Below are 16,459 nucleotides of genomic sequence, written 5' to 3' on the forward strand. Positions count from 1 at the left end.
AAATTGTATAATGATGAAAATGAAAAATGCTTTTTCTAAAGGCTTACTTAATTACTATGAATTATCAAAATGAGCTTCAAGCAATACTACACAATTTGATAAAAAATTTTTGAATAAAGCAAGCACCTTAACAGCAATATTTTATGAGAACATACAACTTAGTAACCTTTGTTACAACATAGACTTATAAATTATTTCATGATCCTTAAGAGCCTATTTTCTGTTGACAGTGAGAGATATCCTCATTATAAATTTAGAAAATCAGCAAAGACAAAAATATTGTTTCTATAAAAGGGAGTTATGATTCCAAAAGAATGCCTTGTTAATGTGCACATTCTAAGCATCTTAGAAGCCTAAAGACAAAATTAGAAAGGATTTCAAGATTGCTATTTTTACAGTTTGGGAAACAGGGTCCAAGGGGCCAGGGTGCTTGTTCAAGTTCACATGAAGTTAGTGGCTGTGCTGTAACTAAGGCTCGCTCTCCAAACTCACAGTTACTACTACTACTCACTATGTAAATATATATGGCCTCCTCAGGGGGAGCCCTTCAGCACTTCTAGCCTTGCTCTCACTCACTAGGTTCAAACATTTTATCTCTAGAGTTGCTCAACCTTACTTGCAAAGAAGTTTTAGAATTATGCTGCATGCTATATTCACTCCAATAATAGAGACTGCCTTCACTTAAGAAGAAAAGGAATTGTAGATAGAGATAATTATTTTTCAAATGAAACTACTGAGAACACAAAGGGATATAAAAGGTATTATTCTTTTCTGCTTTTAAAAAGTACTGTACTGTAAATAGGCTTTATATATCAAGCTATTGAAAAGAAACATGTATCGGGCTGTTCTCTGAGGGCTCTGGAGAGGCTAAGGTAATTGCCATACAGGACCAAAGTATCCACAGAATTTAAAGAGCTCCTGACGTTTTGAAAGTAATTTTCAATTGTCATTACTTAATACAGCAATGGTGGAAAGGAAGCATCTTTATTTCTTGGAAGAAGGAAACAGACTCAGCAATCAAGTAGCTTGTCTGTTTTCACCAAGCAAGTCAGCAGCACTAGAATTTTCAATTATCTGTAGTCCTCTTCTCTGTTGATTAGAAAAGGCTGCAAGCAAGCAAATACTGGGATTCACATTTATGAAGTCTTCTTACCTAGAGAGTCTCAAAGATAAGCGCTGCAGAGCAAAAATTTGCAAATGGCCTTTGAGAGTTTTAAAATTTTTGATAAAAGAAAAATACTTCTATTCAAGGCCGAGTAGTTTTGTCCTGAAAATCATTTTTTTTTAAAAAAAGCAACTGAATCAGTCTCACTGCACTTGAAAGAGCATTGTATTTTGATATTCTCTGCAGTCACAAATCATGCTGAAGTATTAATCTATCAGCATTGGTGGCCTTAGAAACCATTGTATACTTCTGCCTAGCCTGATTACATGTACTAGAATTTAAAACAAAAACAGCTCTTGAAAGACTGAAAGCCAGCTTATTAGTTCAGGGCCAACTGCAGAAATATTTTCATCCCCTATATTTTGCCCTGCAATAAAATAGAAAATATTTTTTATTGCTGAGAAAATGGGGCTGCCTTCTGACCACTCACCCTGCAGATAGTCAGCAAGTTCTAATTCTGGTTTGAGGGCTATTTCACAATGCCATTCTCAGTGTTTTGTCTATTTAATTGACATATCGTTCCCATTTTGGAAGAGGATATTGCTCACTTGAATTCATTCCATAGGGGAAAACAATTTTCCAGGATCATTTCCCTGAGAATTGCTTAGATCAAGACCAAGTTGTCTTAAGTAAATTGTTGATAAGATTATGGGAATACTAGAATCTTCACTTGAAAATGTCAGGCAAAAAAAAAAAAAAAACACACACACACACCAATAAGATAGCCCCAAATTTCAGTCAGCATGTTCAAAACAGCAACCCCTGTGTACTCAAGTGTGCATTTAGAAACCTCCTGTTTGCTAGAAGCTAGCTGACCCTGAGGCATTTCAGAAGATGTTACTAAACAATGCAGACCTAGGTCCTGATTTACATAGCCTCAGGTGCTTTGAGAGGCATTTGACGAGCGCATTTTCAAAGGCCTGAACAACAGCAGCCGTTCTGTCTGAAAGCCGAAGAGCAACCTCTCTGTGACAGGCAGAATCAGTTACTAAAGGGTTGTCTCTGCTAATGAAATGTAATGAGAGAACATCTTTTATTGCTGTCACATTGTGTCAAACAAGAAGGCTCATCACCAAAAGTAATCCTGAAAATATCAGACAGTCTTAAATGTTTCTTTGCAAATAAATTTGTAAACAGGAGGGCTTGAAAATCAATGAGGACTAATTGCGGAAATAGAAGTAAAATATTTAAGGACTATTCCATCAAAGAGCCAAAAGGGTGGTACACAGGTAGGCAATACTCCCTACAGCTCTTGCAGAGTGTCGATGGAGTGGAGAGGGGGTGATTGTGGTACTTCTTTTTTAGTGGCAATAAGCGAGAGCCAGCCCTGCAGCCGCTAATGTTTTTGTGCATCTCTCTCTTGTCAGTGCACTGATAAGGGTCCTGTTTTGCATACTAGCCTTATCTCTGGTTCACTACCATAGATACATCTTTCTTGTTTACTTCTAATATTTTCTTCCTATATTATGTGAATCTATTATGAATGTCCTTTTTGGGGACAAGGCAGAGAATATGTGAACAATTTAGGTCCATGATGAGGAAAGCAGAACAGAACAAGATGGTCATTACAAGGTGGGTTTTTATTAAGTTTTTGGCAAATTTGGGCCTTCTTTCTTAGTGTCCTTCTTTCTTCTTTGTCCTCAGAGGAAGGCTTAAGCGATCCTTGCAGGAAAAATAGTTTATGTACAAATTTATACTACAATATTAAGAAAACCTTTTTATTCCTCTTAGGATAATTTATTATTTTTATAGGTTCTTTAGAGAGAGGGTAATGCTTTAAACTAAGGGAATGCTACTGAGTATAAGACTGAAGAGTAATGACCTTCTTAACCAAGAAATAACATCACAAAGTGGTATAAACCTTATCCATGGAGATGGTCTCACTCTTAACCTTTGAAGAGGTCTGCCTTTGTCATGAAGTTAAAAGGACCTGAGACCCACTTGCTCAGTCTTAAACTCTCTTCTCTACTAGATTTAACATGCTTACATCTCTATCAGTACTGAAGATCCATAATCTTCCATTTACACATTTCTGGCGATTTTACTTAAATGTCTTATTATTTGGTGTAAGCTCATTGAATCCTGTTTCTGAAAATTAGATTCATCTGTAGCCTTTGCAAGGTGGGCTCCATCCCCACCACTCCATTGTGAAATGAAACTGAACCCACTGGTTTGCTAAATCCAATTTGTTAAGTAACATACTAGAATTCTCAGCAACATGTAAGATCATTGTTTCTTCCCCCATTCTTGAAGCACACTGCTGTAGACTGTGCACTGCCTCCTACCTAAATTCATGTGTGGAAACCTAATCCCTATTGTGATGGTGTCAGGAGGAAGAGCCTTTGGGAGGTTATTGGGTCATGAGGGCAAGTTCTCAGGAATGGGACTTAGTGCCCTTATAAGAGACCCCAGAGAGCTCTTGTTCCTTCTGCCATGTGAGGTTACAGTGAAAAGGCAGCTGTCTATATGCCAGGAAATGGGCAGACATTTAATCTGCTGGTGCGTTGATCTTGGACTTCACAGCCTCCAGAACTCAGAAATAAATTTCTACTGTTTATAAGCCACTAAGTTTACAGTATTTTGTTATAGCAGCCTGAACAAACTAAAACACATAGTCTATTCTTGGTTTCTGTGCATGTCGTGTTCCTTCTACCTTTCATCTCTCCTTCTCAGTCTTTCTTTTCTTTAATTTTTGCCAAATTCTTCTTTCTTCTCTAACCTTTAAATGCTAACATTCATCAAGAATCAATCCTCAGTGCCATGCTCCTCTCACTCTCTAATTTCTATCTCATCCACAGCTACAATTACTATCTAACATCGAAATGTTCATTATTCTCAAACTGATAACAATCTTCTGCCTGAGCACCAGACCTGCCTAACCATATCTCAAAAGTACCTCATTTAAACTGTCAAAAAATCAGTTCATGATCACCCTACTCTCCAAACCTGGGAACCATATAATGCTTCTCTACCTTAGTGAATTCTGTCACTTCTCTCCAATATTCAGATCAAAATTCTTTGCATTTTCCCTGACCTTTTCCTCCTTCACCACCTATATCTATTTCCTGAAGACCTGCTGGCTTTGCCACCTAAATATCTCTCAAATGCTTTTTTTTTTAAATCACATTGTCCTCACTCTATTCCTGTCTACTATCAGCTTTAACATGAAAAATATTTTGATTATTCTCACTGCTTTCAATGTACACCCCTTCAATCACAGAGACAAGAGTGCCCAGTTTTAATATAAACCAACTCATCTCATTTGCCAGCTTAGAAGTCTGATGTGATTTCCTGATTTCTTAATGTGGCTTACAAAGTCTTGTGAGATTTGGTCTCTGTCATTCTCTCCTTTCTGATCTCCTTCTCTCTTTTGTTCTAGGTCTCAGACATATTGCTACTTTAGTTCCTCGACTATATAATGTTGCTTCCTACTTTGAGGGCTTTTTCCATGCTGTTCCTCTATGTAGAATGCTTTCCATTTGTTCCTCCAGCTAGAATGCTCTTCATACCTCCTTGCTTAACTAATACCAACTAATTCTTGCCTAGCCAGCACCAGCTAATTCTTCAGAATTCAGGCCACATCTAGTTAAAATGTCACTTCCCCTAAGAAGACTTCCCAGAAAGATTAACATATGCCTCAGTCCCCCACTGGACCATAAGCTCCATTAAGGCAAGAAACTTATCTATTTTATTCATTGTTTTATATGCAGCATTTTGTAGGCACATAGAAAATAACTGTTGAATAGATGAAAGCATATGAAGAGGTGAATGAACATGGGTGATGCTGGTGCATGAGGGACTACAGAGCCATTGCAAGGAGTCTTTAAATCTTTATGTATAACAAGGGATATTACAGATGAAAATCTATCTGTCCATGCTCATTTGGAGGCTTCACATAGATTTTGACAAGAGAAGGAGTTAATAAAGAACAATATTGGGTATTATCAATCTAGATAAAAACTAAGTGCATTTACATATCTATAGTCATATAGTTGTCAGAACTTCCCATTGAAGGGCTTAGGTATGAATCCCTTTAGCCTTCAATACTGAAGGATGGAGCCTAGGGCAGCTGAACTAATTGGTGCAAAACACTGTACTCATTTTCTGTGAATGTCACGACACAAAGTAGTTTGAAAAGCATTGCTAGATGGAATGTATTCAAAGGTGTTTTTGTTGTTTGGTGCTTTTTTTTTTTTCCTTGAAAGGTAATTGAGCTCTCACCCTTAAAAGCAAAATACATTGAATCAACAAGGCTACAACTCGAATCAGTCTAGAAGTCTAAGTTTCTATTCATTGGGTTGTCAGGTACCATTAAAATGATTTTCATGAAGAGTATATAATAGTATTATAAATGTTTATAATATGAAGATGCTGATACGGTTTGAATATTTGCCGCGTCTAAGTCTCATGTTAAAATGTGATCCATAGTGCTGGAGGTTGGGCCTGATGGGAGGTGTTTGGGTTATAGGGGTGGATCTCTTATGAATGGCTTGGTGCTATCCCCATGATAATAAGTGAGTTCTCCTTCTCTTAGTTCACAGAGTGAGAGCTGGTGGTTTAAGAAAGCCTGGCATCTCCCTTGCTCCCTTTCTCTCCATGTGATATGTCCTGTTGCCTTCTGCCATGACTGGAAGCTTCCAGTGGTCTTGCCAAGAACAGATGCTAGCACTATGCTTCCTGTACAGCCTGTAGAACCATGAACCAAATAAACCTCTTTTCTTCATAAATGACTGAGCCTCAGGTATTACTTTACAGCAATGCAAAACAGACTAACACAGATGTTAAATGGAATAAAGCAAGATATAAAATTGAAAATGCACTATAAGTACAACTTTAAAACACAAAGATAGGTAATAGCAGTTGTGTTTGGTTTAGATTGTTTTCATTTTCTTTCTCTATCTTGGCTTATATATATATGTGTGTGTGTGTGTGTGTATACATACACATATACAGACATATATAGACATATATACATATATACATATATGTATACATATATATGTATATATAGGCTTTTTTATTTGAAGAAATAGCTGTTTTGCCTGTAACTGCTGAGTATTCAGCAATTAAGACATCAAAGATACAAGCTATACACATATGTCAGAAATATTTAACAAAATATTTAATTTTTTTATATTTCTGGATCATTATGAATTTTATAAGGCAAGGCTTCAATATAGAGATATAATTTTGTATTCAAATACTATTATCTCATAATAATTATTAAAACTTATTCTTAGAACCAAATAGTGAAAGTATTCATTGAATTACATACCAGCTTCCCTACCGAACTGTAAGATGATCCTTGGTATTGGAAATGGTGTTCTCTATTTGGTGTGCACATTATAAAGCACAATGCCTGACTCACCATAACTAAATTTCTAAATGTTTATTAAATGAATGAATACATATTATCAATAGAAAATATGTACCTCTCACCACACATGCTACCTTCTTCTCCAAATAAAATTCAGTGAACCTTAACTTTGATCTGATGTTGCCTCTTCTAATGTCTTTGTGATTATAATTTCCTATTTTAAAAAGAGAAGCCCTCAGTGGATAATTAGCAACAATCAAGAGAAGCTTAAGCATGCCATATAGGCAAAATTTCTGCCAAGAACAATTATCTTTGTAGAAAATATATCTCATGAGACAGACTGAGGGCACCTATCCTGCAGTAGGGGAGTTCTGAGAACGACTTCTGGAACATTTCTCTCAAGTCAATCTTCCTCGACTATCTACCTGAGCTGAATGCCTGGTATGGTTTTACTGGGATGGTCTGTACATTTTGTGAAATCTTTCTGCGATTGAGCTTGATTATACTACCATTTAAGTTTTTAAATGCCTCAACTTAATCAATCTTTACAGTCAGTCCTACTTTTTTTCGCTTCTTACCCAAATAGGCATAGTCAATGAGACTATGGATAACTAACATCCATTTCCCATGGATAACTAACATAATCATTTTAGTTGAGCTTTAAGAAATATTAATCTTATCTTCCATAGGTTTTGCAAAACATCAAGAAGACCCTGAACAAATAAAGCTTACAAAGTGGAGCCAAATTAACATTGTCTTTCTAAATGGTCAAGATATTGTGATCCTTATAAAAATTTAGAGGCATTAACAGAAATATCCCAGATTTTAAACAAATTAGAGCTGGTTCCTAGCCCCTGCAGCATTGGCAACCCTTATAAATTCCTTAAATACAAAGTGAAAGTATAAAATAGTTAAGGGGAAGAAATTCAATACGGAGAAACAACAATGCTAATTCAAATAGAGTTTTAAACTTGATAGTTCAACTAGAAAGCTTTCTCTAGGGAATAATTCACAGTTTGCCTTCTTTGAATGACAGGACACCTAATTAAGAGATACCTTACACTTCAGAAATCTTCCGATATTAATTATTTATTAGAAGACTATAAAATGCTAACAGTGTATAAGACACAACGATAACTCCTCCAGTATTTATTTATTTATTTGCTTATTTACTTTTTTGGCTGTTTTTAGAAATAAAGGTCATATTATCAGCCTCACTAGAATTTGGATCAAAGGTTTTAGACTTTTTCATCAAGCAATTACCATTTTCTAAATAATAATGAATATTAAAAAACATGGACTATACATTCATTTGGGTTTAGTGTGAATTGAGCAGAAAATTCAAACAAAACTGTACAGTTGAAATTTGCTAAGACAGTAGATATTAAGTGTTCTTACCACACACACCCAAAAGTAATTATGTGAGGTGGTAGATGTGTTAGTTTGATTGTGATAATCATTTCACAATGTATTCCTATGTATCAAATCATCATGTCATATACACTTTAATTGTATACAATTCTTATTTCTCAGTTACACCTCAGTAAAACTGGGGGAAAAAGTATAAACATAATGGCTATATTATAATCTATCAAATCAATGGTTTCAAATAGCAATATTTGAAACTACTTTGATGTAAGTAGTCATTTCATTGCCCTTCTTTCTTCTTTAATTAGAATTGAATTCTCTTTTAATCAAATGTTACTGTTTTATTAAAAATATTTTTATGAATGTTTTCTAGGCAAGGTTTAATTTCATAATAGGCTTCTCAAGTAAAAGTATGTTGCTTATATAAGATTGGAGACTTCTTGTCCAAGTAAAATTGATCAACATAATAGACATGGAATCTGTAAATTCAATTATATGTCAAATGCACTAAGGTATATTTCTAGTTATTTCTAGTGATACACTTTATTTACTTATTTATTTATTTATTTATTTTTGAGACAGAGTTTTGCTCTGGTCGCCCAGGCTGGAGTGCAATGGCGCGATCTTAGCTCACGGCAACCTCCACCTCCCAGGTTCAAGTGATTCTCCTGCCTCAGGCTCCTGAGTAGCTGGGATTACAGGTGCCCACCACCACGCCTGGCTAATTTTTGTATTTTTAGTAGCAACAGGGTTTCACCATGTTGGCCAGGCTGGTCTCAAACTCCTGACCTCAGGTGATCTTCCCACCTTGACCTCCCAAAGTGCTGGGATTACAGGCATGAGCCTAGTGACATATTTTTATAACCTTTATAATTTACAAAGTATTTTTACACACTGCCATCAATTAAATCTCAAAAACGCCATTTTAAAAATGTGAAAACTGAGAATGAGAGTTAGGCGTTAATATTCATGACCAAAATCACTTGTCTGGTAATGACAGAGCCAGCAGCAGAACCCAAGACTTCTGGCCTTCATTCAGGTTCATGTTTTTCATATTGACTGATTTTCTTCCAATGTTAAGAATTGTTGCCATATCTACCTCTAATTGTCAGAATATCTGAATTTCATTGTTTCAGTTTTTCTTACTTACTACTTTTAATTGAAGTATGTGCAAGTGAATCCATGAATGGCCAGAATTTAGGAGATGTACACACAGTTATCTTTATAAAGTCCATAGGACACTGAGAAACCTATGACTAACTCAGTCAATTCCCTATCACTGATCAATTTGAAGCATGATAGTGGCCTCAGCTTTAAGTGGAATAAATAGGAGTTCTACAAAAACATTCATTAGAAAATCTTTCTAAAGTTTAATAGGAAAAATGAGATTAAACTTTCGAAGTTTAATAGGGAAGCAGCAAAAATACATTAGTCTACAAGACTCTTAAATTTTTCTATTAATTAATACTTGCTTAACTGGATTGTACGTGAATTTTTAAGATTACCATCAGTTGTTTTATATTTTATATATATATATATGCATATACATGTATATTTAATATTGTATAATATGATTACAATTATATAAATTGTAATACATATAAAATTACATATACACTATATGTAAATTATATATAAGATGTATATATATAATGACCAATGAGACCCTTAACTGAATACACACACACACTCACATACACACACACAGACAGATGAAAAGATAAGCTGACATAAATTATAAAAGTATGAATTTTGTCACATACCAAAAAAATTCCTATAGGAATAGAACCCAGCCATAACAAAGGCCATTGTACCATTTTAAAAACGGATAAGGCACCTTAAATGGCCCCCTTTCCCACCTCGGTGGGATTATTATTAATACTAGAAACTGAAGTCTAAACTGAATATCAATGTACATTTTAGCCTGTTGAAATAAACCAGAACAATTAATACTAATTATCCAGAACATAGGCAGTCTCAGTGACTGCATGGAGTCTGGTGTTACAACTGGCCTGTGTAACTTCCTAAGCAAACCTTAGCAGAGGCACTGCAGGCATTTGACCTCAGGGTTATACAGAGGATACAGAGGAGAAATTGTGAATATTTTCATATAGCTTTGAAAATAACATAATTTTACTGGGTTAACATAGAACATAATTCTTAATATTTTAGTTCTAGGACAAATTTTTAATCTTCATGGATTCTCAAAGCAAAATACATGATTTTACTTCTTTTGATTTTTAGGTTACTACAAAATCAACAGATCAAATTCTGGCCCTGAACTAGCTGTTTAATGCTAACTGTTGTCAATTTAATCCTTTAGGTATGCTATATGCTATTAAATACTAATTACATTAGGGGAAAGAGGGGAGGATTATATAGATTACTGGTATTTTAAAAATAATAATTTTGCAGAAAAAGCTAATATCAACTTACTTTAAATCTTTGTCAAAAAACATTGTTTTAATCAAATTATTCTTGTAGATGGAAGTGTATTTTTATGCAACATCATACTTAATGGGATATTTACCATCTCATATCATTCTCATATTAGTAACATCAAAGTTCAATGTAATGATGTATTAGCACAGGGAAATATTTCTAGCCTTATTATTTTTGATACAATTCCACAAGCAACTACGGAACACAACCACCATTTGTTCAGAAAGTATTTTCTGGAGGACAAACAACAGGTTTACATTTAATTGTTTATATTAGATTTTAAAATAAGCATTTTTTCTTGCTGAGATTATCTTCATCACAAAATTGAAGTTTTGTGTTTGAAGAGAGACATACTCCTAGGTAAGCATACCGTGTAATAATTATCTTGAAGAGTTTGCTTCTTTGTCTCTCAAGTAATTAGTTGCTTCCTGTCAGAGTGTTGGGATGTGTCAAGTCCAACAAAATATTTGATCTCATTTCTATTCAAAATCATTTTTCAATCAAAATTAAGGCCAAAGGAAAAAAGTCACTTACTTTGCTTTAGCTTCTGCATCTTCATAGGCTTTATTTGAAACATCATCCAGCCCTCCAATCAAATGTTTGAAAGAGCTGTCAGACGAAAAAAGCACAGTGATTAGAGTAAATCTTCTACAAAATAGTAGCAATGGCAACCTAGTCAATGATATAGTGAAACAATCTAAAGACATCTAAAGAAAAGTAAATTCAAACACTTAATCTAAGTACATTATTAAGAAGAATGTCAGACATTTTTCCTGACTAGAATATAAACTCTATGAAATTACGGACCTCTTCTACATTATTTGCCAATACAGTTGCCAACACATAAACAAATCTGGCAACCATATCTGGCAAAAGCAGATGTTCAAATAATTGTTTGGAATAAAGTCTGTGACACACTAAATGATATACACCACAAAATTAATCAGTCAATTAAAATACTAAAATGACAGCAAGATCTACCAATTATGGAGTGCCTCCTATATGCCAGGTACTGTTATTTAAATTGCCAGTAACATATATTAATTACAATTCTCAAACAAATTCTGAAAAACAAACATCATTATCTCCACTTAACAAAATAGTAAACTAATGTTCACAGGCAAAATAAATATGAAGAATACAGGAAAACAAAAGGAGAAGATCACAGAAAAATTAACTCATTTTGGAAGAGTGAAAAATCAACTTTAGCATATAACAGGAGGAGTGATTTAACTGCTTAAATCCAATCTATTCAATATCCTGCTATGCACCTGGAACTGTATTCAGACTTCTATAGTGAAGCATCATCAATTCTGTCACTAAAATTGTAAATATTATAGCGCCAACACAAAATGAATACACACATGTATACCAGAATCGCCCTTGAAAATTACTGAATACAACCAGATACAGTAACTCTTACTGTACACTACATTCTAGCAACTACTGAACTGGAATGAAGGAAAGAAAAAAGTGAAAGTCTATACTCAGAAGTCCCAGGACCCACATGATAATCAGATCCTCACTTACATGGTACTCATATGCCAGGCATTGCTATAAGTGCTTTATATGTAATAACAAATACTTTAATACTTCCAATGAGGTTTTTCAAAATAAAAGTTAATTCTTTTATTTTGAAATACTATGAGTTAGTATTATAATCTCTAATTATAATGGAGATGATTTTAAAATACTGTAAGAAATTACATTTAATTTTAATCCTCTATCAGCTTAATACATGTAAATGGTTTGTGTGTTGTGAGTATTAAACAATAAGTTATGCATGGTCAGGTCCTGAAACATACTAAGGTGCTTGCTGATTTAAAATGCAATGTTCCTTAATTGCTTTTACATATACTTTTTTATTTTGAAAAACTATAAAGAGGAACATGACACCCTTCTTGGGGCTGGGTGGAGGGGAAGGGAGAAGCTGTTACTTCAGACCCTTGGGTAGTGAGCTCATCTAGGGTGCATGGTAACCAGAATGCTGAACCTAATACATGAACTATTTCTATACATAAAGGGACCCCAAAAAAGATTAGACAGAGACACGGGGAATCAAGAATCATATTCAAGAATATAAAGCTTTCTGTAATGAATTGTATTAATTCATGCCAAAACAAATGATTGTTAAATAGACAAATAATAGGCAACAGTCCTTAGAAAGTTTTCAAAAGTATATTACCAGTGATAATAAACATATTTCCCATAGTTGATAAATATGTTCAAATATTATTTTTGTCATTGTTCTTTATACGGTAAAATTTCCCACTTTCCCATAGAATGTCTTGGTCCTTACCTAAACTTAGAGGGAGTCCGAGTTTAGAGAATGTTCTTAAGGCTAGACGCGTTCACAACATAAAGTATAATATTTCTTTTATTATAAATAGATAATATCTGGCTAATTTTCTGGGGTTTTTTTTAGATAATAAGAAAACTCAAGCACAGTTTAAGTTCCCTGTCCAAGATGACTGCAATTCAGCAGCACGTCCACCACCAGAATGTATATTCCGTAATGCTTCTGTCCTTTATATTTGGATATTTACAATACAACGAAATTCAAAACATCATGAAAAGGTATTGAAAGAGAAGAATCAAATAATATTATGTAGGAAAACCAAACAGCAATAATTACTAAAACTTAGTTTTTCAAATCCATTTCAATATACTAAGAGATTGTGTTATTAGGCATTTAAAACTCGTAGTAATTCTGAGAGTTCAAGTAGTTTTTTTTTTAAAATCCTGTCTTCCTTCTGTTATCTATTTGAATTAAGGACACTTTAAACAGTATAGCGTATTACCAAAGAATTACAGAGTAAACTGATGATAAATTTGACAAGAATTAAAACTTTTAACTTAACAAATTCTGTTCAACCTACTAAGCTAGATTAAAACTCCACAAAATATTATTTTGAAAATACACATTGAAATTCTTAGCAAAATATATAAATGGAAAAGCATAGATATGGTTATGCTAGATGGAGTTTGAAAAGTAGAAACCATCTAATCATCCCAATGAGCTTAAAAATAAGTTGAGCTTGATTGGAAAAAAACACATTTTAAACCTCATAATAGCATATCCAGTGACAAGTATCACATTAAAAAACAATGAACAAAAGTAGTATTTGAAGTATGACTTTCTTCAGGTCTTCTTAAGTGTCCTTGATTTAAAATATGAATGTTCTATGTTGTCCTAGTGACCCAATATTTATTAATATTTCTTATGACTAGACAAAAGTGAGAAAATAATATGTACCTACAAAAGACCTGTAAAAATATTATAAAAACTATTTTTAAATTCAGTTCCCTATAAATTTCATTTGAAATGTAATTGATTTTTGATTATAAAAAAATTAAAACTGAATGGAGAAATTAAGAAATCACCCATAGGACTCTAACTACAAATGACTAGAGGAGGTATCTTTATATATTTCCTTTTACTTTTAATTTTTTTGCATAGCTTTATTGTTGTTCATACTTGTAATCTTCATCGCTATGATTTTTAACTTAATATTATAGCATAAGTATTTACTTTTATTTTGAAAAACTTCTTAAGCAATATTTTAGTAGCTGAATACATCACAGATACTCAAATACACACGAACACACACATACACACTTACAGTTGAAGGAGGAGTTGGAGACCTTTTACACAAATATCTTTATTCATACTCTATATTATAAACATATAGAATTTATTTTCAAAATAAAAATACTCAGAACTATAATCTTGGCATTTGGAATTGGAACCATGTGTCCTTAATAAATAATCTTTACTTAGAAGATGATCCTGGCCGAAAGAATACATTTTCTGAAACGTTAAACAAATGTGTCTTGCTGATAGATTCTAAGTCTCCTCAAACAATAAGTCAACCATTATACATAACCGGAAGTTTAAGAAAATATAGAATTTTCAAGTAATATTATTAAGTTCCAAATGACTGCCACTGTCTGCAGATCCCTGTACTGATCAATGAATAATTTAAGACATCTTGATAAGCATAATTGATGGTGTTATAGAATTTATCACTCCTGGCACAAAAATGAACCAATTAGTGTTTCATTTTTCCTTCTCTCAGACACTCTGTAGGAACACCTGCCATCTGTGTGAACCCTCATCAAATAGACATTTAGAAAAGTACTACTATAGGTATCAGATGCTTTTCTAAATAGTTACTCAGGTCCTATGACATTTCTTGACTAATGCCTTTTTTTGATTGATATTCTATTCTGAAAATGATTATAATGAGATGTTGTGAAAACTCCAGCAACTGAATAAGTAGAAAACAGAAAATATTATTTATGAGTTTTAACAAATATAGGTGACTACAGAAAAATCATTAAATTATCTTTTTAAACAAACACAATTCATACACACGTTACATTTTAACATTGTAAAATAAAATACCAAATTTCTACATGCTAAACTTAATTTCGGAAGAAATTAAAGACATGTTACCAAGCAAATGGCTTTAGTTTAAGGCATCTCCACAGCAAACCTTTATGCATGCACATATTTCATGCAAAATTTTCTGTTACTTTTCTTGGGATAGAAAATCTGATTTTACAAGTCTTGACATAATACTTTTAGGAGCATGGGTAAAATATTATCAATTGAGTACACAGATATTGAAAGAGAGCAAATGGGAAATCCCTTTCATGTTTAATGATGGTAGTTTAGACATACTTGTCAGGTGGGGAAGCAAAAGAAAGGAAAGAGGAAGGAAGAAGGAAGAACAAGGAAGGGAAGAAGGAAAGAGTGAAAGGTGGATGGAAAAAGGGAGATAGAAAGGGAGAAGAAACTATAACCCTTACACACTAAGAATGGTGACATTTAAAGAAACTGTCCTTAGGAATATCAGTTAAGAGGCTGTTTCTCATTTTAGAAAATGTGTCTGTTTTAGAAGTCAAGGATGACAGTAATTCAGTGGGTAATAAGTTTAGTTATTAAAATGTTTTCATTATTAAGACAAAACATTCTTCTGAAGGGAGTTGATTACTCAGTGGTATGTCTAAAAAGAATATAATTCGGTTCATCAGTTGTGATATAATGAGACTTCATCTAGACAGAAATGGTCTTTTAAATTATTAGAAAGGCAGTCCAAATATCAGAGATCAGCATTACCACTGCTAAAAATCATAGCATTTAAAGTTTACTTTACAGGTTACAAAGTATCACATATATATATACATATATATATATATATCAACTAACTCACACACAATATATATATGTATATATGTGTATATATACACAACATATATATGTGCGTGTATATATATATATATATTTGGTGTATATATATAGCGTGTGAGTTAGTTGATTTAATTCTCATGATCTCCTATCCCTTATTGTGATATAGTGGCTTAGAATTTTGTATAAACATTTTAAAAATAGAATATTTTCAAATTAAAAATAGGGTGGGAGAAAGTCTCATAACATTCAAAACAGATTTTTTCTTTTTTACACTTAATAGTGAAATGTTATAAGTCAAAAAGTGTAAAAGGTAAAATCTTAAACTGGAAGCTATTTCAAACACTTCAATAGTGCTAAGCAAAATGTTTGTCAGGTATCTTCAGAACGCTTGGCAACGCCTTCTTAAGTTCACAGGCTATACCGTTATGCTTTGTTAACCTGAATCTCATCTAAATCTTTTTAAAAATATATTTATTTAAAAATGTAGAAAGTTAGTGTTCCAAAGTAGTTGAGATGTTTTACTTAGCTAAGCCCAAGGTTTCAGAGGGATCCTTCATTGTTTCGACACACTTATGCAGAAAATCCCTTGATTTACTTTGTGGCTTCAAGTGTTCTTATGTTTGTTATTTTTTGTTTATTTTATTTATAACGGGACAATCATAATTCTTAGCGGTTTATACTATCAACTATCATGTGATTATATGTTTCCTTGCAGAAAAAATTACCCCCAAATAAAATAAAACCAGCCACATCCATATTTTCCCAGTTATCCGTCCATTTATTCATCCATCCATCCATCCATCAGTCCATCCATTCAACCAAACTCACACATATGTACATATACAATGCCTACTATCTATAAGGGACAATTCAAGCTACTGTGGATTATGCAAAAAGAATAAAGTACAACTTTGAGGAATTTAGAGTCTTATATCACAGATAAGACACAAAGACTTATAATACGAATGTG

The 16,459-nt window shown here is 33.3% G+C and overlaps 1 protein-coding gene across 4 annotated transcripts in view; it reads right to left on the reverse strand.

The window, feature by feature from the left end:
* Positions 1–16,459, reverse strand: part of PRKG1 (protein kinase cGMP-dependent 1) — a 1,413,735-nt gene that overhangs the window by 118,223 nt on the left and 1,279,053 nt on the right. For 3 of the 4 annotated variants that reach the window (XM_055354062.2, XM_019034965.4, XM_019034964.4), the window contains exon 9: positions 10,827–10,901. In XM_055354062.2, coding sequence (XP_055210037.1) covers positions 10,827–10,901 — 75 coding nt within the window. Of the gene's footprint in view, positions 1–10,826; positions 10,902–16,459 lie in introns of those variants that run through there. The other variant, XM_063710081.1, reaches the window with a different exon arrangement.

This window comes from Gorilla gorilla, chromosome 8 (genome assembly GCF_029281585.2).
Source record: "Gorilla gorilla gorilla isolate KB3781 chromosome 8, NHGRI_mGorGor1-v2.1_pri, whole genome shotgun sequence".
In the NCBI taxonomy this organism is placed as follows: Eukaryota; Metazoa; Chordata; class Mammalia; order Primates; family Hominidae; genus Gorilla; species Gorilla gorilla.